Source organism: Plasmodium yoelii (assembly GCF_900002385.2).
Source record: "Plasmodium yoelii strain 17X genome assembly, chromosome: 3".
NCBI classification, from domain to species: domain Eukaryota; phylum Apicomplexa; class Aconoidasida; order Haemosporida; family Plasmodiidae; genus Plasmodium; species Plasmodium yoelii.
This window is the reverse complement of record NC_036175.2, coordinates 242,520-263,569: the sequence shown is the minus strand read 5'-3', so window position 1 is coordinate 263,569 and position 21,050 is coordinate 242,520. Positions and strand designations below refer to the sequence as shown.

Below are 21,050 nucleotides of genomic sequence, written 5' to 3'. Positions count from 1 at the left end.
AATATAAATTAGATGCAACTTATACTAGTGAAGTATCACTGTGAAATAAGTAGCTAGCGTGAAAGTTGTTACGAAAAACATGTAAGACATTGGCATATGAGCAAGAATATGCAAAAATGAAATAATTTCTAAACGAGACGAGAAAAAAGAGATCTGGAACCAACTGGAATGTTTAAAGCATCAATAATAAAAACTCATTTTATCGAAAATTATGATCACAAACAAATCAGGAAATACAAAAAAATATATGCATATATATATGTCCTAATATCAAAAGGTAAATCAAATATGATAACAATAATATAATAAAAAACGCACAATCGACACACACAAAAATCACTAAACACACAAAAATCGCAAAGAAATCACAAAACACGAACCCAAACAAATCGCAAAACACGAACCCAAACAAATCGCAAAACACGAACCCAAAGAAATCGCAAAACACGAACCCAAAGAAATCGCAAAACACGAACCCAAAGAAATCGGCAAGCTAAAACTATATTGAATCAAAAGGGGCTGGGGATACTATAAAAATTAGAATTTCTTCCCAATCAGATAATCCAAAAAATTAACACTTTTATATTTCATAAATGGTTTATTTAAAGTCATTTTTGGTGTTCCTAATATATATGATTTATAAATTAATTTGATAGTAACTTCTTTGTAATTTCCATTATTATTTTCAAAGCACTTACAAGTAAGATGGTCAGAATAAACTTTTTTAATTTGTATAAAAGATAATGTAGGTTTTCCATTTTTTTGATAAAAAAATGTATTTTTATATTCAATTAAGGTATCTCTTTTGTAAACTTTATTATTTTTTATAACACTTTCAAAACAATCAGAAGGATATATTTTTGTATTATAAGGACAAGCCAATCCAATAATAGAATCATCTTCTACATTAATTTCACAAACATAATTTGGAGTTATTTGATCCCATTTTTTACTAAATATAAAATAAGAAGAATATGCTCCGACAAAATCACATCCCATAATCTTTAAAGAATTTGGATGAACATTAATTTTAACAATTGCTGTCTTACCCCTTTTACTTTGATTTAACGTTAATGAATTATCACAATTAATAAAAAATTGTGCTTTATTTAATAAAAGTGGTGAAAAATATATTGTACTTTCATATGTATTATCATTTATTTCGGATTTATAATTAACATATGAAATAACATCATTTATATTTTTAACAATATATTTTTCACTTTCATTTATTATTTTTTTTTTATATATTTTATCTGTATCTTCAATAGTAGCTTTTGGTTTTTTTGATTTAACAGAAATAATTATTTTATTTCCTAAATTATCATATTCAACTTTTTTAATTTCTTCTTTAATAAATTTATCCGTTTTTTTTTTTTCTTGTTCATTTTTTTTATCTTCTTCATCATCATCTTCTTCATCATCATCCTCTTCATCATCTTCTTCTTCATCTTTGTTAATATCCCTATTTTTGTATTTTTCTGTTTCTAGTTTGTTTTTTTTGTCATTGCCTTTAAATTTGTCTATAAATATTTTATCAATGTGTTCTAAATTTAGTAATGATATACCTTTTTCTGCATCTATTTCCTTATTTTTTACAAGTACATATTCAAAAAAGTTTTCTGGAGTTATTTTGGATTGCTTGAATTGTTCATAATTTCTTAAAGGGCATACAATTTTTATAGTAGTAAATTCTGATGCAGTTATAGTAACTTCATATACTTTTTTTGTTCGAAGTGGGTTCAGGATATTATCATCATTATGTGTTTCTTGATCAATGGGATTATCGTTTTTATATTGTTCGGTAGATGTAGAATCTTCTTGAGAATTCAATTTTAACATGTTTAATTGTGGTATTTCGTTTACATCTACATCTAATTCGTTGTTTGAATCATATGTCTTATCTGAAAGAATTGAAATGGGGGTATCATTTTCAGATGTTATACTCAAGGTTCCAGAAGAAAAGTCATAATAATAATGCTGCCTTTGATATGCATATATATTATGAATAACTTCTTTTTTAAACCAATTATTTAAATCATTTCCAATAACATTTATTTGTATAATTCCAACTTGAATGGAAGTTATCGAATTACATGAACAAAATATTTTAAGAGATTTATTTATTCTTTTTGGTAATATAATATATGTTGGAGTATAGTTTTGCTTATACATTTCATTTTTAAATATTTTAACACCATATAATAAATTATCTAATTTATGTGTTTCTAATTCTTTATCTGTTCCTTCTATTTGTACATATTCAAAACAGTTTTCAGGAGTTGTTATAAAATTATAAGGGCAACTCAAACCAACTACATCATTTTCTATGGCCTCTATATCACAATAAACTGTTTTTCCTTCTATTAAATTTGTTTCAAACACAAAAGAATTATTTTTATATGCCAATGATGTTAGATGTTCATCTGTTTCTTCTAAAGAATTTACATCAAAAGATTTGTCAATAAAATGACATCCTAATATTTTATTATCATTTTTTTTTATAAATATAGATGCAGTACCTATAATTCCTTTTGATTCATCTTTTTCTAAATATTCACATGAAAAAACAATATTTTTTGAAGATTCAGAATATGGAGAAATAATAAGTTCTAATGTTCCTTGTTCAAAAAAAGATGAATTTGTATTTTTATTTATCAAAAGAGATCCAAATAAAACGTTATTTAATTTTTCTAACATTTTATTTTCATTTAGTCCAAGATTAGATCGATATGTAAAATTTTCAAATTGAACATCTTCAATAGATGTATTAATTGAATCAGAATATTCTTGACCTTTTAAATATGTATTACTATTTTTTTTTGGTGGACATTTTATCACAAATTTATCAAATGGATTCAAATCAATATTGCATCTAAAAGACACTATTTGATTATCATATTTTGTAATGTTAAATGGGTTCTCTTCAAATTCTTTGATTTTTTGTTTTAAATATTCTATATATTGTTTTTTCATAATTTCTTTTTTTAATTTTAGATTCAAATTATAATGTTTGTATTCTCCATCCTCATATGGTTTAATCATACTCAAATATCTTTTTAGTAGTTCCTCAATATTAATATTTTTTCTTTGTAAAATTGAATAATGTTTTTCGGTAAAATCACAAACATAAGAATCATTTAAATAATATGGAACTACATCTATATAAGAGATTTTTTTATTTTTATATATTGGTTTTGAATCTAGATATTCATAATTTTTAATATATATTGTTCCTATATTTTTGGTTTTATAATCTTCACATGTACAATAAAAATCAAATTCTTTTTTTGTAATTTTTGAAATCATTAAAAATGTTGATGAATTATTTATAAAATAATCTGCATCTATAACTTTTATTTCATTAAATATATTTTCGATATTTTCAGTTATTTGTTCATTCATGTTACTTTTTATATATACCTTTCTAAAACAATTTTTTGGATTAATTTTTCCAGTTGGACAATTTAAGCTAACTACTATATTTTCTTTTAATTCGATTTCACAAAATTCATTTTGTTTTTCTAAATCATAAACATTGGAATAGTAAAATTTTTTTTTAGAATTACCTGAAAAATCACATCCATATAATTTATTTTTTGTTGTATTTTGAGAAACCCTTATCACTGTAATACCTTTTTGACCTTTCATATTATTAATTATTGTTTTAGTATTATCACAATATATTTTCAATATTAATACTTTTTCTACAATTAATGGAGTAACAAAAGTGAAATTTCCTTTCTCTTTGAACATTTTATTTTTATCTAATATGATAACACCTGGTAATATATCATCTAATTTTTCTTTTTTGTCTAGATACATTACTTCATCATTTTCTGGTATGTATTCTATATTTTTATATTTTTCTAATTCTTCTGGTTCAACATTTGCATTTTCTAAATAAAAATTATTTTTTTGACTACTACGTTGTGATGTTTTCTTATTATTTATTATGATATTACTATCAAAAATGTCATCATCACTTTTTACAATTTTGGGACATTTAACTTGAACCATATTCAGATTCTGTTCTAGATGTATATAACATGAATGAACTGTATCTACTTCATTAACGGGTTCAAGAGAATTCGTTTTTTTTGTAAAATCACAAACATGTTTTTTTCTATAAATTGGTGTTGCTCTTTTATTTGAAAATTCATATCCAACTAAAAAATTTGATACCTTTGTGTAATTTGTTTTTTGAACCCCAAAAGCATTTTTGCTAGAAACGTTAAATTCTAAGATAATTTTATTTTGCTGAGTCAGTGGTGTTCCATCTATGTTACTAACTATAGTGTTATCATTACAGTAACATATTAATTTTGAATACCCTAAATATTTTTGTGATATTTTTAAATATGATAAACCTTTTTTATCTGAAAATACTTCAAAATCTGAATCGACATTTTTTATTTTTATTAGTTCATTTGATTCAGTATACATCTGAGAGAAACAATTATTTGGTGATAAAAAAAAGTTATTTTGAGTTGGACATAAAATACCAAAATATTCTAAATCTCCATCACTTTGTAATTTACATTCTTGATTAGAACCCATTTTTATACTTTCTTTTAAAAAACTATTTTGAGGTTTATTTTTATAAAAATAGCATCCATCTATTTTATTACCTTCTTTTCTTATATGTACAGTCATTATACCATTATTTCCAATATTTAGATTCTTTTTAGTACTACTATTTATGCATAAAAATTCGATTGTTTCATTTGTTTCAATATATGGAGGTAATTGAAAAATAAAGAACCCATTAGATATACTATTATCTTTTCCTATATATTTTTTATATAGAATATTTGTTTCATCATTTTCATCTGGAGTTATAGATGCATCATAAATACCGTTTTCATTTTTTTCCATTTTACTTATTTTTTCAGAAACTTTATCTAAAACAATAATACCAGGTATAACATCTGTTATGCTTGATACACTTTGCATATTTTTATCTATCACATATGATGGTGCATTTTTTGGAGTATGATATAACATTGAATATATGTTTCTTTTTCGAAGTTTGATTCTTAATTCCGCTTTTATTTCTTCTTTATGCATTTCCTTTGATAGTCTTGAAATATCATCTTCATTTTCTACATCTACTATATTGGTTGGACAATGTAATGCTACATATTCTAATGGTTTTGGAAATACATTACAAACATAATTTACTGAATCTTCTTTTTTAGGTGATAACATATTATCAGATGTCATAAAGTCACATAGATGTGTTTTATTTGGATGTGCAACAATAGATTTATGATTAACCAATGGTAAATCATTATAATCATATATTTCATCTTCATTTACATATTTTACTAAAACAGTTTTTACAATTTGTTCTGTTTCTTTATCTACACAATGACATTCAAATTGATATGATTTTGTTAATGTATAATTAAAACCAGCTAATGCATATTCTGGATTTTCAAATGAATAGTTAATAATATTTTTAGTATTAATTTTATAGGAATCATGTAGATAGCCTTTTTCATATACTTGAGTAAAACATTTTTCTGGCATTTTTTTTGTATTTTCGGGGCATCTAAAACCAAAACTTGTATTTGATTTGGAAATTATTATACATAGATCTCCTTCACTATAAGCATTTAAATAATTATATAATTCACCTTTTCTAAAATCACAAAATGAAACTGGTCTATCTTTTAAATCTGTTCGAACATGTAATAAAATAATTGCTCTTCTATAATCAGTCCCACCATTTGTTACACCACATTCTATGGTTAGTGGATATGATCCATGATTTATAAATGAGGTCATAAAAAATTTAAAACCTTTAAATTGTTCATTTATTTCTGGTATATCTATATCTTTTGTATTAAAAAATAAATCTGTAAATTTATTTATAGGAAATACATTACTTAAATATTTTATGGTATTAATAGGTTCTTTACCATATACGATTCTATTATCTGTTATTTGCTCACAATTATACATGAATAAACTAAATTCATTTATTGTTTTTTCACATATTTGTATTTCACTTAATTTGCTTAAATTATAATCAAAATTACACATCTGATAAGGTATATCGTTAAAATATTTAATCGTTTTACTATCATCATCAACTATTTTTAAAATGTGATCAGATGTTGCCATTCCATCACCAAATGTAACAGTTTTTTTTTTTTGAGTTTTTATATTAATTATATTACATGAAAACTTTAATTCATAATCAGCAAAATATTGTGATAAAAAATAAAATCTTAATTTATAATTTTTTCTGTCTAAGTTAATACATTTTGAATAATGATATTCTACTTCTAAATATATTCTTTTATCATCTTCATATACACTTTTAAAACAATTTGGTGGATCTAATTCATATCCTTCTAATTTGATTCCAATTACTTTTTCTAAATATCCTTCAAATTCATATATATCTTTTTCTTCACTAATAATTTCTTCAAAATATGGTTTATCATTTTTATCACTACTTATTCCTAATATTTTTTTATAAGTTTGATGTACTCTGACTCGAATAATGATAAAATCTTCAAATTTGTAACTATTATTTGCATCTATATTTGCACATGTAATTATAAGATCCCCTGTTTTATTGCTATATGGAGGAATTAAAAATTCGACCATACCTGTCGAAAGTTTATTATCTAACCCCCAATTATTTACTTCAGGATAAAATATAACAGGATATGTACTATCAGTTGGAATTATTTCTTTATCTTCATCAAGAATATATTGCATTGCATTCGATGGTCTAGTTATAACATGACTATAATGTATAGATGGTTTAGAACATATGATAACTACTCTATGTAAATATTCTTTAGGAATTATAAAAATTTCTGGATTTTTTAATTTAACTTGATCATCTTTAACAAAATATTCATGTAAATTAACAACGGTTTCATTTTTTTGACCTCTTGTAACATATGGTTTTAATTCATTTGGATCTTCTCTTATAGATAATTTTCTATTATTATTTATTTTAGAATTGTTTAGAATATAATATTTAGGATATGGTAAAATACAATTATTTTGATATACATATTTTATATCATCTATACAATTCGGATTATTATATGTTCTTCTATTTTTAAACCATTTATTCCATTGTATATCTTTTAACAAAAATTCATAAAAAATTTGTATATATTTTTGTATAATAGAAAATATATCTAATAACAAAATTGAACTTTTTTCATTTTGGCTAGTTCCATATTTTATGTATTCTCTTTCAATTTCATAATATGATGCTTCTTCATTTTTCTTAACATTTTCACCATCTTTTTTTTGAAATTTTTTTTTTACCAAATTATTAACATGTTCATAATTTATTAATATCAAGATAGATATACCATAAATCAAAAAATAAAATAATATTTTTTTTTTCCCCATAATATTTATTTAACATCAGTTACCTCTCTTTTTATAGCGTCATATATTCAATGACATATTATATTTCTGTCTATTTTTATATCATTCACTAATTTATTCTCTTTTTATATTTAAATAAAATTCCATATGTGCATTTTTTTGTGTTTATAAGATTATGTTGTTAGCTCTCTGTCCGTGTTGAGGTGCATTATTCTTTAACTTATGTGTGATTGATTTATTTTACTATTTCAAATTATTTTTTTTTTTCTCCTTATTTCTGCTTATTTTTTTTCTCCTTATTTCTCCTATTTTATTTGTCCTTATTTTGTTTCTCTTTTTCGAAACGAGCAAAACGAAAATATCTACAAATTTTTATTAAATTTCAAATATTAAAACTCTAAAAAATAATCGTCTATTTAAAGAGAGTTGGTACATTATCTATATACGCATATAAATAAACCTTGCGTGTGCATATATATTTCATACAAATTAAAATATTACAAAATATGACCCAAATTTTCCTGTCTTTTCATGGCTCGGGATATAAGCGGTACTCCTATTATTATCACTTTTTTATTCACCCTTTTTGGGTACTTTTGCAAATTTAAATTAAACTTAATTAGCGTCACAAATGCTATTGATGAGGCCTTTCGCAAACCGAGAAAAAAATAAAAATGCATACATACATATATACGTACATATATATATACATGCATATTAAAGGAATCGTCGTTTTCTCCTTTTTCATAATTATTAAATTAAAATAAATGGCGCTTTAACACAAATCTTATGATGTAGATTTAAAAGAAATATACGCTTTATTTTTTTTGTGTGTATTTTTATCCTTAATACATATAGATAATAAGAGTATAAAAATATGCACATCTCCTTTGTCATTATCGTTAAGTCATATAAAAGACTAAGCATGTATATGTTAAACAAAAAATTACATAAACATATTTAAATTTGGTGAAGGGGGTTTTCGGTTTTTATTATGTCATTCCTTTCTTTGAAAGAAAAAAATAAAAAAATGCGAAAAAAAAAGAGAAAAAAAATGCGAAAAAAAAATGAGAAAAAAAAAGAGAAAAAAAAAATGAGAAAAAAAAAGAGAAAAAAATGCGAAAAAAAAAGAAAAAAAAAGAGAAAAAAAGTGTTGGCAAAAGTAATGGCAAAATAATAAATATTCAAAGTCAAATGAAACTCGTATTTTTACAGAGCCTAACATAGATACACATCGTTATCATACTTTTCCTTCTCTTTGATAATTTATTTTTCCCAATTCTTAGCATCTACGAATCATTAAGATTTATGAATCAGCAGATTGTTGTGTATTTTCAGTAAGATGTTTTGAAAAAGATAACGACAATAAAAATATAGCTATATAGATCCAGTATTTCCTTAGAAATGATTTGGGTTCGTCTTTATTTTTCCCATCTTCATTTCCTTTAGATTTATTTTTATTTATGTTGCCATCAGTTTGTATTTTATTAATATTAATTGGTAAAGAAACTGATAAAACTTTGATTGCAAATAAATCAGAAAATACTTTTATATTTTTATCATTGGCTTTATCATAGGTTCGATAATTTAGCACATATGGCATATAGTTATTATTTAAACCTATTAATAAAATAAAATTTTCTGGATTTTGAATTTTATTTTTATTAATATATGTTTGTATACAATTTTGGGGATCAGATTTATAGCACAATTGAAATAAAACATAGTCAAAATTCTGTTCTTTTAGTTTTTTTATTAGCTTATTTTTTTCATTTATATAAGTGTTGGATGTGTTATATATTTGGTTTTTATCTAATACAAATGCTCCAATACTATTCCATTGTATATTATCATTATTAGCTGAGTAAGAATTTATTTTATAATTTATTTGAATTATATTTTTATGTGACAATACACAATTTAAGAACAATAGATGAAAAAAAAACAAAATTAGTATTATCATTTTACCCTACCCTTTTATCATTAATTATTTTATACAAAAAAAAATATATATTATATATATCATCGATTTGGAGTAGTTTCGTATGGTATATAATGATATTAAAAAATTTTAAACTATAAAAAAGAAAAAAAAAGAAAAAAAAGAAAAAAGAGAAAAAAAAGAAAAAAAAGAAAAAAATGTATATGGGTAAGTATTAATTATGGGAAAAAACTATACAAAGGAAATGTTGTGGGAACTATATAACACTTATACATACATTTATTAATGTTAATAAAATAATAAAATTTACATTAACTGTTCAGAAAAAATTGCATTGAAAAAAAAAAAGAATATGATACAATACATGTGGATGTATTAAAAAAAAAAAATTTATATATACGCGTAACATGAATGTTATAAATTTTACCTGTACTGTTCATAAAAAGGTGGCAATCCCAATTTAAAAAAAAAAAAAACGAAATAAAAGATCAAAAATAAAATTGTATTATTGACAATAATAATACATATTAATTATTATAATAACAGTAAAAAAACAGCTATTTTTATGTATTATTTTATCAGTATATATAACTATTATATATATATACGATTCTTAGCTTTTCTAAATTATTATATATTTATTTATGACATAAAGTTTGCATTTAAATGATTATACATTTGGCAGTTCTAGTCTCCTTACATACAATGAAAATAAAACATGCATTTCTATATTTCTAAATTGTACATATTAGGAACTGTTTGAATTTATAGACTTTTTTACTCTGTCGCTATAACATATATAAATGCACATGTAAATTAAACATGTGAAAATGTTTCACAGGATAAAAAATAATAAAAATAATAAAAATAATAAAAAGTTGTTTTGTTTGTGTATTTTGTTTATGTATTTTGTTTTTACCATTTTTACCATTTTTTAATTAATAAAAGTATAATATGGCCCAAAACCCATGGCATATTACAAAATTAAAAGAACTAAGAACAAGCAAGTTGGAAAAAATTATTAATAAGTTCCAGGAAGGTATTATTTTATTCATTATGTAAAAAAACATAATATTTATATGTACATGCATATTATATTTGCCCCCTATAAATACATAACCATTTTTATAAATTATCTATGTGTGATTTGTTTAAGTTCCACACATTATTATTTTATTTTATAAATAGCTATTATATATAATGTGTAATCTTTATGAATTGTTCAGAGAATAACCACTTAATGTGTATACCAAAATTTAAACAAGTACAAAATTTTTTAAGTACAATACAAGAAGATTCAGAATTAATAATTAATAAAAAAACATTTAATGTTGCGCACATATGGTAATTTTAATATGCATATTGTGTAAATATTTTTTTTATTTTTTTTATTTTTTTTATTTTTTTTATTTTTTTTTTTTACTATTCAATATTATATAACCCATTTTTATTTCTACTTATATAGTTGCATAGCACAATTACGCCCAATGTATGTAAACAATGTAAAAGATGGGATAGCAGTTTATTTATCCAATTTTATGCTAAAGTAAGTTGAAAAAAAAGACAGATTGTAATAAGCGAATTAAGAGAAAAACATAATGAAAGGGTTGTTCAGATGTATGCAATATATAATGTGATGATATATTTTGTTTAGAGTTATTAGAAGTGCCATTATTTTATCATTATTCTATCATTATTCTATCATTATTCTATCATTATTCTATCATTATTCTATCATTATTCTATCATTATTTTATTATTTACTCAGAATGAACCATGATATTGAAGGGTTTAGTGTATGCTTTAACAGTATCAAGCTAAAAGAAAAGGAGCCTATAACACTAAATAATGATCCTACAGTTATGTTTTTAAAAGTAACCTTTAAGCTTTTAATTATAGTTTTAAAGGAAAATTATAAAATAAGTAATAAAAAAAAATATGAACAAATAATACATTTATTTTATCTTGTAATATGACATAATGGATCCATCGATTTGTTTGTTTGTTTTTTTTTTTTTTTTTTTTTTTTTTTATAGAAGTAAAAATAAATACCATCGAACCATCAATTATGCGTATGGAAATTTTTGGAATTATTGAAGCAGTCATAAGTGATGAAAATGCTAAAGAATTTTATTATGAAGGAAAAAGTGTAATTAAAAAAAAAATGTATATTTTTTTTTCTTTTTTTTTTTTTCTTATTTTTTATAATAATTTTTAATTTATACCATTTTTTTAGAATACATTTGTTAGACATAAAACGACTTATTCAATTAACGACATTATAAATTTTACCATAAGAAAGTAAGTTCGAGCCAAGTTTCTATTTTGAGGTTTTACATATATCTCGTAATAATTCTCATATCATTACATATCACATACGTGTGCATCTATTTTTTTGTTTTTAGGGTGACTCACAAAGATAACGGGGAAAACGTCAAGGTCCTTGGACTTGTTTAAATTATAATAAATTTTTTATTCCCATTCCTTTTTTTAGTTGATTGGAATACATGTTCTTGTATATATATACATAGTGGCCTAATATGCATGCACATAATTGCAAATATATCATGTTATGCTTATATTTTTTTATAGACACATGGCTATTCATATATGCATGCCTTAATTTGTTACTTTTTTTTAATAACTTAAAAAATAAAACGAAAAAAATGTAAAATGTAAAATATATAATATAAAATGTAAAATGTAAAATGTAAAAATGAATTGGGGATATGGTACAACTGAAGAAGGGGTGTTTATATCCCTTTAGAAGAAATAAAAAAAAAAAAAAATTTTATATCGCTTCATTGAATATTTTTTCAATATTTTTTTTTGTCTGATCATGTAAACTTTGAATATGATTTTTTTGTTTAAAATAAATATCTTTTCCAATATAATTTTTAATTTTTTCCAATTTATTCATAAATTTTTTTCGAACATTTCTTAGAGTTATTTTTGATTCTTCTATTTTGTCTTTAATTTTATTTTTAATTTCATTTTTTAAATGTTCAGATAAAGGTGGTATAACAACATATACTGATTTATCTTTTATATAAAATTTTAGTTCATTATATTCTTTAGTAAAATGAATATAAATAAAATTAACAAAATAAGGATCATAAGGAGTTATAATAAATAAATTCTCTTTTTTTTTTATATGGCAAATATGATTTATTGTATATATCTGTTCATTTATTTTTACTCTCTCACTTTCAAACATTGCACTTGAAACATTATTTAAATTAAATCTGTATGATTCTTTTTTTATATGGTCATAAATTTTATTCATTTTTTCAGAACATAATTTACTTAAGTTTTCAAACTCGTCTTCTGTAATAATTATTTCTTCTTCATTTTCATCTTCATTTTCATCTTCATTTTCATCTTCATTTTCTTCTCCATCTTCATCTTCATCTCCATTTTCAACTTGGTCATGTGTAGAATTATTCTCTTCATTTTGGTTCATAAGATTATTTAATTTATTTTTTTTTATACTACAATTTTTGAGTGTTAATGTTTCATTATTTTTTTTTTTTATTTCTTCTTTAATATCATTTGAAATTGCTTTTTCTATTTTTTTTGCTTTTTTTGCTTTTTTTGCTTTTATTTCATTTTCCTCATCATCTTCGTCATAATTTATTTCACCACCTTTCCCTTTTTCATTTTTATTCGTTTGGTTCCATTTTGTCGATGTTTTAGTTTTTAAAGTTTGTTCTAAATTTTTATCGTCATTATTTTTATTGCCAATATTATTTTTATTTTTTTTTTTATGACCATACAGCAAATATGGCTTGTTTCTTTTTTTTTCACTTTCTCTTTTGTTATGGTATTTTATCTTTTTATGGTTTTTAAAAAAAGTTTTATTTTTTATATTATATTTATTTTCTAAAAAAAAACTAGGATATTTATTTTGTGAAGTTTCAAATAAATGCTCATTAATCTGTCTTTTCAAATACACACATTTAATTCCAGTTATGATACTCAAAATAATAATACCGAAAAAAAAAGCAAATCCAACGACATGTTTTTGCAACATTTTTTTATTTTTTAGTATCATATATACCATTTAAGCCCATTTTTTATATTAGTCATATTAAAAAAAACAGCGAATTTCGCATATATGTATATGCCTTATAATGCCTTATTTTGGTTAGTAACAAAAAAATATTTCGATGAATTGGGTAAATTTTATATTGCCAACTTTTTAGGGACTAGCTATATTTTCCCATTTTTTTTTCTTTTTTTTTTTACACCCTTCTGTAGCTTATTAATAAACACGTATTGTTCTTACATAATGCCCTTTATTTATTTACTCATATTTATTTACTCTTATTTATTTAAATAAATATTATATAATAATTACCTTTTTAAAACGAAAAATTTTGATGGTACATCAATAAGCATAATATAATATATTTGCCATTTTGTAAGTTGCTATATAAGAATGTAAAAAGGAAAAGAAAAACAAAATCAAGTACCAAATTATTTTAAGATATTATATATAGAGAGAGTGTAAAAAAATTTGTTTTAAATTTTAATGACCATCTGTATCCATATTATATGTGCATATATAGGTAATATATTTTTCTCTTTTTTTTTAATCTATTTTCAAAAAATTATTCTTTTTGAATGGCAAAAAAATATAGTAATATAAAAAATGTTAGTAAAATTTTTTTTTTTTTATCACTTTTGTTAAGATTGCATACCAGATTATATGCATACTACATTCTTTTTCTTTCATAAAAAAGAATGAAAATAAAAATGATAGCAATAGCAATAGCAATAGAAATAGCAATAAACTAAGACAAAATATGATAAAATAATAACAAAATAAAAAAAATGTATAAAAATAAAATTGGGAAAATTGTTATTTTTCTTTTATCACTCATTATATATATGTAAACAACATTTTGTTGATAAATGTGCTTTTAAAAAAAAAAAAAAAAAATATATAAATATATAAAAATGCAGCAACTGTTGCAATTTTTATTGTGGATTGGAAACAGGTCGTATATATACATTTGGAGAAACTTGTTCCTCCATCAAATTCTCAATTTTTATTAAATGTTTATACACACATTATGCGTCAGGCTTTTTATTTTTTTCTATAAAATCTATAGCCTCCTCAACTGTGTTAATTTTTAAAGCATCTTGATCTGAAATTGTAATTTTAAAATGCTCTTCTAAGGCCATTATTAATTCAACTTGATCTAAGCTGTCAGCTCCTAAGTCCTACAAGCGCAGAAAAATATGATGGAAAAAATATGATGGAAAAAATATGATGGAAAAAATATGATGGAAAAAATATGAACGTACATATTTATATGAACAAGACATATTTTTTTTACTCCTTTTCTTACTTTAGTAAAACTCGAATTTAGCTGTATTTTATCCTCTTCAACTGATAATTGCTTTGATATTATACCTTTAATTTCATCAAATGTACTATTTAAAGAAGTTCTTGATTTTTTTTTTTCCATAAAACTGTCATTATTTCTAAAACTTGTCTTTTCATTTCGTCGACTAGCTATTTGCAATGGGGCATGGTTGTTCATATTTTTAAAGGCTGCATAAAAAAAAAAAATAAAATAAAAAAATAAAATAACACAATATACTGTAGTAATATGTTCATGCATGTATTATGTGTGTGTGCATACATACCGTTTACATAGTACAGGAAAAATATGGAAAGTAAGATGATCTTCATTTTGCGAAACAGCATTAAAATGGTGTCGTTTTATTCGTTATTTATTTAGTTGTGTAGCTATATGATTGGTTTAAGGACTCATATATTATTATTTTTGTGCTTATAATTTTCTCTGGATATTTTTCAATATTCACTATATTTTATTTGGTACTTCAAAATGTGTAGGGATATTATATTTCATATACAATTTTGGAAAATAAAATATGTACATGTTCATATAAAAAAAAATATAGCTATGGTTGTATTAAAAACTTAGAAAGAAGAGAAAAAATAAATTATAAACCTTGGAAAAATATATATATTAATATGTATTTTTAATTTTTTTTTATTCCTAAAACAAGCATTTGTAACTGCTGGAAGAATGGAGAAGGAAATACACTTATAAATTTTTCACAAAAAAAAAAACTTAAAAAACATTTAAATATAATGTTTTATGATATGTTAAAAAATAACATAATAAATATAAATAAAGTGTATATTTATTTTTTTTTCTAGATCTATATAAAAAATGAAAATTAATAATTATATATCAAAATATGTTGTGAGAAAAGAACAAAAAAAAAAAATAAAATTAAGTGCATGCTAGTTTGTATAAATTACATAAAACATATGTATTATTATTATTTGTTTACATTTCGTTTTTATTGCAATATTATACAAAATAATAGTTGCCATTGCTATAGGGTGAAATATTTCTTCGTTTCTTAAAATATGGATAGATAGATAAATAAATAAATGGATATAAATATACCTATGAGAATACGACATAAAATTGCTAAATGAACCACCCCTAGAATATATATTAGTTAAATTAACTTGGCATTATATAAGGCGTGTGCTCATAAGGATGAAGTTTCGAAACAATATTAATGTAAACACATAGAAGAGATGAAATATGATCCGGATATATATATAGGCATTTATTAGCTCGATTGTATTTAGTATACACTTGTTTGCATTTTACGCACATATGGGGTAGTACAACATTTAATTGTATGAAAATTATAATATGGGCAAATATTATATATATTCATTTTGCTATGCTATGTTTTTTTTCATATAAATTTGCATTTTGCATTTATATTTTGTATTTTACATTTTACATTTTATATTTTGCATTTTATATTTTACATTTTTTATTATATTTTACATTTTTTATTATTTTTTGTTATTTTTTATTATTTTTTGTCTTTTATGCTCATTTTTTATGCCCAACATTTATAGGAGCAAGTACCATTCTTTCCACATATATATATATATATATATATATTATATATATATTTTTTTTTTTTTTTTTTTTACACATTTGTAAGAATATATAATTTGATTATTATATAAACAGGCATAATGCTAGTATATATATTTAAGTAGTTTCATTTGCATACCTGTGTACTTAATTTGTTAATATGAATAACCCTTTATGGGGATTTTGCATTTTTTATAATATTAACATAAAATATATAACACACTGAATAGTTTAAATGGGAAATATATTTATATAGAGATTAATTATACACAATAAAAGGTGCTTGTAAGATTATTATACAAATTTCCATTTTTTTTTTAATAATTTATTAGAATTTTTTTCATCTTTTTTGAAGAAAATATTAGTGGTACCAACTCGTTTTTTTTCCATTCTTACACTCTTACATTCTTGCATTTTTAAGATTGTTGCTTCCAAATTATTAAAAGTTTTTTTTCATAATTATTATATAAGAATAAATTTCCCATTTAAAGAGGAAGCTAAATTGAAGCACATATATATATATATATATATATATATATATATATATATATATATATATATATATACTACACAGACATTAGTATTATATATATGTTGAAATAGTCGAACATTTTTTAATTATAAAATTTACAATTTAATTTATAGAAAATAAAAAATAATTAAATTTCAATAAGAGATATTCTCCTATAAAAAAGTAATATGCATGTACATACGTACATATATTTAACTATATATATTATATTGCATATGTGTGCATTAAACTATGCAATAAATAGTGCATATATAAATATAGGGAAATCTAAGGGTGTCATATGGGAAATATATTTTTGTTAAGATAATGTGAAAATTGTTAATAAAATTAAAATAGCATAATGAATATATATTATATGATGAGCTAAATATTAGTGCCAATTTCATTCACAATATATAGTACAACAAACCACGATTATTCATATTTAAGTTTGTGGATATATATAAACATGGCATATATCCAAATATACCAAAATATACCAAAATATACCCCAATATACCCAAATAATATCCAAAAAATGAAAATCATATTGTTTTAAATTAAAATATTTTGACTAGCCACACACCATTTTTCCTATTATATTTTTTTTTTTTTTTTTTTTTTTTTTTTGCCAAATGGAAAAAAGCTAGCTGAGATGTTTTAACGTCAATAGATCTATATGTTATGTCATGTTTCCTCATTTTGTGTGCATACATATTTATTTATGTATGTGCATAATAATTATTACAGGAAAATAAAAAGAACAAGCGTTCTAAGATATTCGGTTTGGACATATTTGTGTTTTTTGCGAAATGCTAAGGAAAAAGGACGCTGAAAAAAATGAAAATAAAAATGAAAAGGAAATACATATTTCATTTTATAACAAACTTAAGAAGAGGAATGAAAAGAAAAAAAAGTTGAAGCAACATTTATGTTGTTCATTTAAATTGTACAATTTAAGAAGAAATGGTTATTTTAATTTTTATAATTTTCCAAAAAAATTATTAATTTGCAGAAAATGTATTTTTACACATTTTGAAATTAATGTAGTTGCAAACATAATTTTTATGAGACATGGAGCTAGAACCCCCAAAAAAAAAATTAAAAATATATGGCCATTTGTGGAAAAAAAAGGAGATCTAACTTATCTGGGATTTGAACAATCGATCAAAATTGGGGAATATTTAAGGGAACATTATCATAGTTTAAAAAAGTTAAATAAAAGGTTAAATAAAAGGTTAAATAAAAAACATAACAAAAAGAGGTGTAGACATGTAGGGGATGATAACGTTTTTAAATTTTTTGAGTGGAATGAAGAGCATCCAATTAAAGAAATGTTAAATTATTTTATTTGTGTAAAAAAAATGAACTCTACAGAAAGACCATTATTTATGAACGATCGAATAATAGAGAATTGTCTTTTTTTGAATTATATAAATTATTTTTATTTTCACAAAAAACATTTGGTAAAAAAAAAAATAAAAAATTATGATATAAAAAAAAAAAAAAAAAAATATGATAAATTCATAAAACTTATAAATAAATATTTGTCTATTAGAACAACAAATAGTGAACGATGCAAATTAACAGCATATGCAATTATTTGTGGTATTTTAGGTATAAATAAAAATATATATATAAGTTTTTTTCTTTTAAAATATATAAATAATATTAATTTTTTTCAAGATATGTGGAAAATATTTAAAATTTTTTATAAAGAAACATTTAATAATTATATTTATAGTCATATTTGGAATATATGGTGGAATAAAAATAAAAAGGGTTTAGAAAATTATAATTTTATTTTTAGTTATAATGTTGAAAAGACATTAAATTTTGATTCTAATTTATGTTATTATAAAAATAAATATAATTACACAAAAATAATACAAAGATATGATTTATTTATGAATATAATTAGTTTCACAAATTTTTATATTAATATATTTTTTTATTTTTTAAAAATATTATATATCTTATCTTCAATTGTTAAAGTGTCGGAAAGAGATACAATCATGTTACCAAATCTAAAGTCAAAAAATGATTATATTAAATTTTTAAAAAATTATATTTTAGATAATTCTAATATTTATAATTTTTTAAATTATTATTACAAAACTGAAATATCTATAATTTATTATCTAACCAAATGGCAATCAAATTATATTTGTAGATTCAGTTTGATGTTAAACAATAAATATAGCACTTATTCAGGTGGAGGTGAAAAAAATAAGGCAGTCATTATGCAGACTGAAAAAAAGAACAGAATAGGAATGATACAAAATAAAATTTCCACAGTTTTAAAAAATTATAATTCTACTTTATATATATTAAAGAAAAAGTTAAATAAATACATAATTTTGAATGATATAAAAAAAATTAATTATTCATCATGTTATATAAAAAATTATTTGCATTTACCAATTTTAGTTAATTTAAAAAATATGGATATGAAAAGCCATAAAATAAAACGTAATAAAATAAAGCCAATATCTTATTGGTGTGATAAAAATGATTATATGGAATTACATAATTATAAATATCATATTTTTAAAAGAAGACAAAAAAATGTAAAAATAATTAAACAGTTTGTAAGTTCATATGATGCATATTTATATCACAATATTAATATTATTTTTGATATTAAAAAGGGGTATAAAAATTTAGAACCAAAAGAAATAAATTCTCAAAATTTTGTTCAGAAAAAACACGAAAAAATAAATAAATTATTTTTTAATAAAATATATCAGTGTTATAAATGGATGATGAAATTTGAATATAAAAATAAATATTTGTCTTGGGCATGTAGTGGTTTGTCTTTAATTGATGTTGTTATCAACTTTTTAATAAGTGCAAGATTGTTTGAAATTTTTGAAAAAAATAAAAAAATAAAACAAAAAAAACAAAAAAAACAAAAAAAACAAAAAAAACAAAAAAAAATATACCCCTCCAAAGTTATATTATATTTAACTCACCAATCTGCTATTTTATCGTTTCAATCTTGTATAGGTATAAAAAAAAAATACATGAAAATTCCACCATTTGGTGGTTTTATATCTTTAGAATTAGTACATATAAAAATGAAAGATGTTAAAAATGATTTAAAAATGTTATACTCAAATTTTGGATATGATAATAATACTGTCAACATATTTTGTTGTAGAGAAGATTGTGTTTGGAAAAAAAAAAAAAAAAAATATAGAAAAAGACGAAAACGAATTAAAGAAATAAAAGAGAATAATAAATTGGAAAATTATAAAAATGTGTTCAAATTTTATGGTAATAAAATTCACGATCTTAAAACATTATTTTTTCTTTTATGTAAAGAAAATATCGATATAGATCATCTTATTCAATTATATGATGAATGTCTAAAAAATAATTATAAAGATATTCGAAATTTTAATTTAAAAAATTATGATAATGTTGAGGATAATAAAAAAAAAAGGAAATTTCATGGCTTTTTTGTTAAATTTACTTTTAATAATTTTTTTCCTTTAAAAATTGAAAAAAAAAATATATCTACTAATAATAGTCACAAAATAAATGATAACCACATTATTAAAGACATATCTAATTTTGATCGAAAAAAAAAAAAATCTTTAAAAAAATTCCCAAAAAATGATTATAATAAACTTGATAAAATTATAAAAATATATCATAATAATTGTATTAACTTGGAAAATACACATGATAAATATATGGATTATATATATAATAGTAATAGTTCTATTTATCGAAACATTTATACAAAATTAAATAAAATATATTTTATACAAAATAATATAAAAAAAAACACACATTTTAATAACAAATTAATGCCTCAAAAATATAATTATCGACAAAAAAAAAATGAAAATGTTTTAAAACCAAAGAGTGAAAACAAATATTTGACTCAATTGGATAGTTTCAAATTTAGGGATAAATTTTGCAAAAATAAAAATGTGTTAGTATCCACAAATCTTGAAATAAAAAAAAATCACAAATTTTATTTTTTTCAAAATAAAAATGTAGACTTGAGTGATAAAAATGATGGTGCAACAGGGTACCGATTTAAAGGTCCGAGAAAAAATGGTGCATTAAAAATATTTAAAAAATGGGCAAAAAAAAAAACTTTTAAAAATGAAGCAAGCACACAAAGTAGACAATATTTCAATGACAATATCATTTGCTTAGATTGTCTAGTCGCATACTTAAAAAAAATGATAAGGGTTTATGGCAACCCTGAAATGGCGTGAGTTGCGCATGCCGGCCAACAAAGAAGCGGCCAAGCAGC

The 21,050-nt window shown here is 21.9% G+C and overlaps 6 protein-coding genes across 6 annotated transcripts; 2 read left to right on the top strand and 4 right to left on the bottom strand.

Moving 5' to 3' along the window:
- Positions 1-537: 537 nt before the first annotated feature.
- Positions 538-7,392, bottom strand: PY17X_0306600 (uncharacterized protein; the record flags this gene model as incomplete). The annotated part of the gene is made up of 1 exon (XM_718972.2): positions 538-7,392. One exon carries the CDS (start codon positions 7,390-7,392, stop codon positions 538-540), a length of 6,855 nt encoding a protein of 2,284 aa, XP_724065.2.
- Positions 7,393-8,677: 1,285 nt separating this feature from the next.
- PY17X_0306500 (conserved Plasmodium protein, unknown function) lies at positions 8,678-9,334 on the bottom strand (the record flags this gene model as incomplete). Its single annotated transcript, XM_720026.1, has 1 exon — positions 8,678-9,334. The coding sequence occupies one exon, from the start codon at positions 9,332-9,334 to the stop codon at positions 8,678-8,680; it is 657 nt and encodes a 218-aa protein (XP_725119.1).
- A 933-nt stretch (positions 9,335-10,267) lies between these two features.
- PY17X_0306400 (conserved Plasmodium protein, unknown function) lies at positions 10,268-11,770 on the top strand (the record flags this gene model as incomplete). Its single annotated transcript, XM_022954946.1, has 7 exons — positions 10,268-10,352; positions 10,540-10,657; positions 10,779-10,859; positions 11,082-11,236; positions 11,350-11,462; positions 11,550-11,614; positions 11,719-11,770. 7 exons carry the CDS (start codon positions 10,268-10,270, stop codon positions 11,768-11,770), a joined length of 669 nt encoding a protein of 222 aa, XP_022811444.1.
- Positions 11,771-12,104: 334 nt separating this feature from the next.
- On the bottom strand, positions 12,105-13,346 carry PY17X_0306300 (ribosome releasing factor; the record flags this gene model as incomplete). Its single annotated transcript, XM_720029.1, has 1 exon — positions 12,105-13,346. One exon carries the CDS (start codon positions 13,344-13,346, stop codon positions 12,105-12,107), a length of 1,242 nt encoding a protein of 413 aa, XP_725122.1.
- A 1,043-nt stretch (positions 13,347-14,389) lies between these two features.
- PY17X_0306200 (acyl carrier protein, putative) lies at positions 14,390-15,032 on the bottom strand (the record flags this gene model as incomplete). Its single annotated transcript, XM_022954945.1, has 3 exons — positions 14,390-14,542; positions 14,671-14,876; positions 14,972-15,032. The coding sequence occupies 3 exons, from the start codon at positions 15,030-15,032 to the stop codon at positions 14,390-14,392; spliced, it is 420 nt and encodes a 139-aa protein (XP_022811443.1).
- A 2,554-nt stretch (positions 15,033-17,586) lies between these two features.
- Positions 17,587-21,012, top strand: PY17X_0306100 (phosphatase; the record flags this gene model as incomplete). The annotated part of the gene is made up of 1 exon (XM_724826.2): positions 17,587-21,012. One exon carries the CDS (start codon positions 17,587-17,589, stop codon positions 21,010-21,012), a length of 3,426 nt encoding a protein of 1,141 aa, XP_729919.2.
- Between the last annotated feature and the right edge of the window lie 38 nt (positions 21,013-21,050).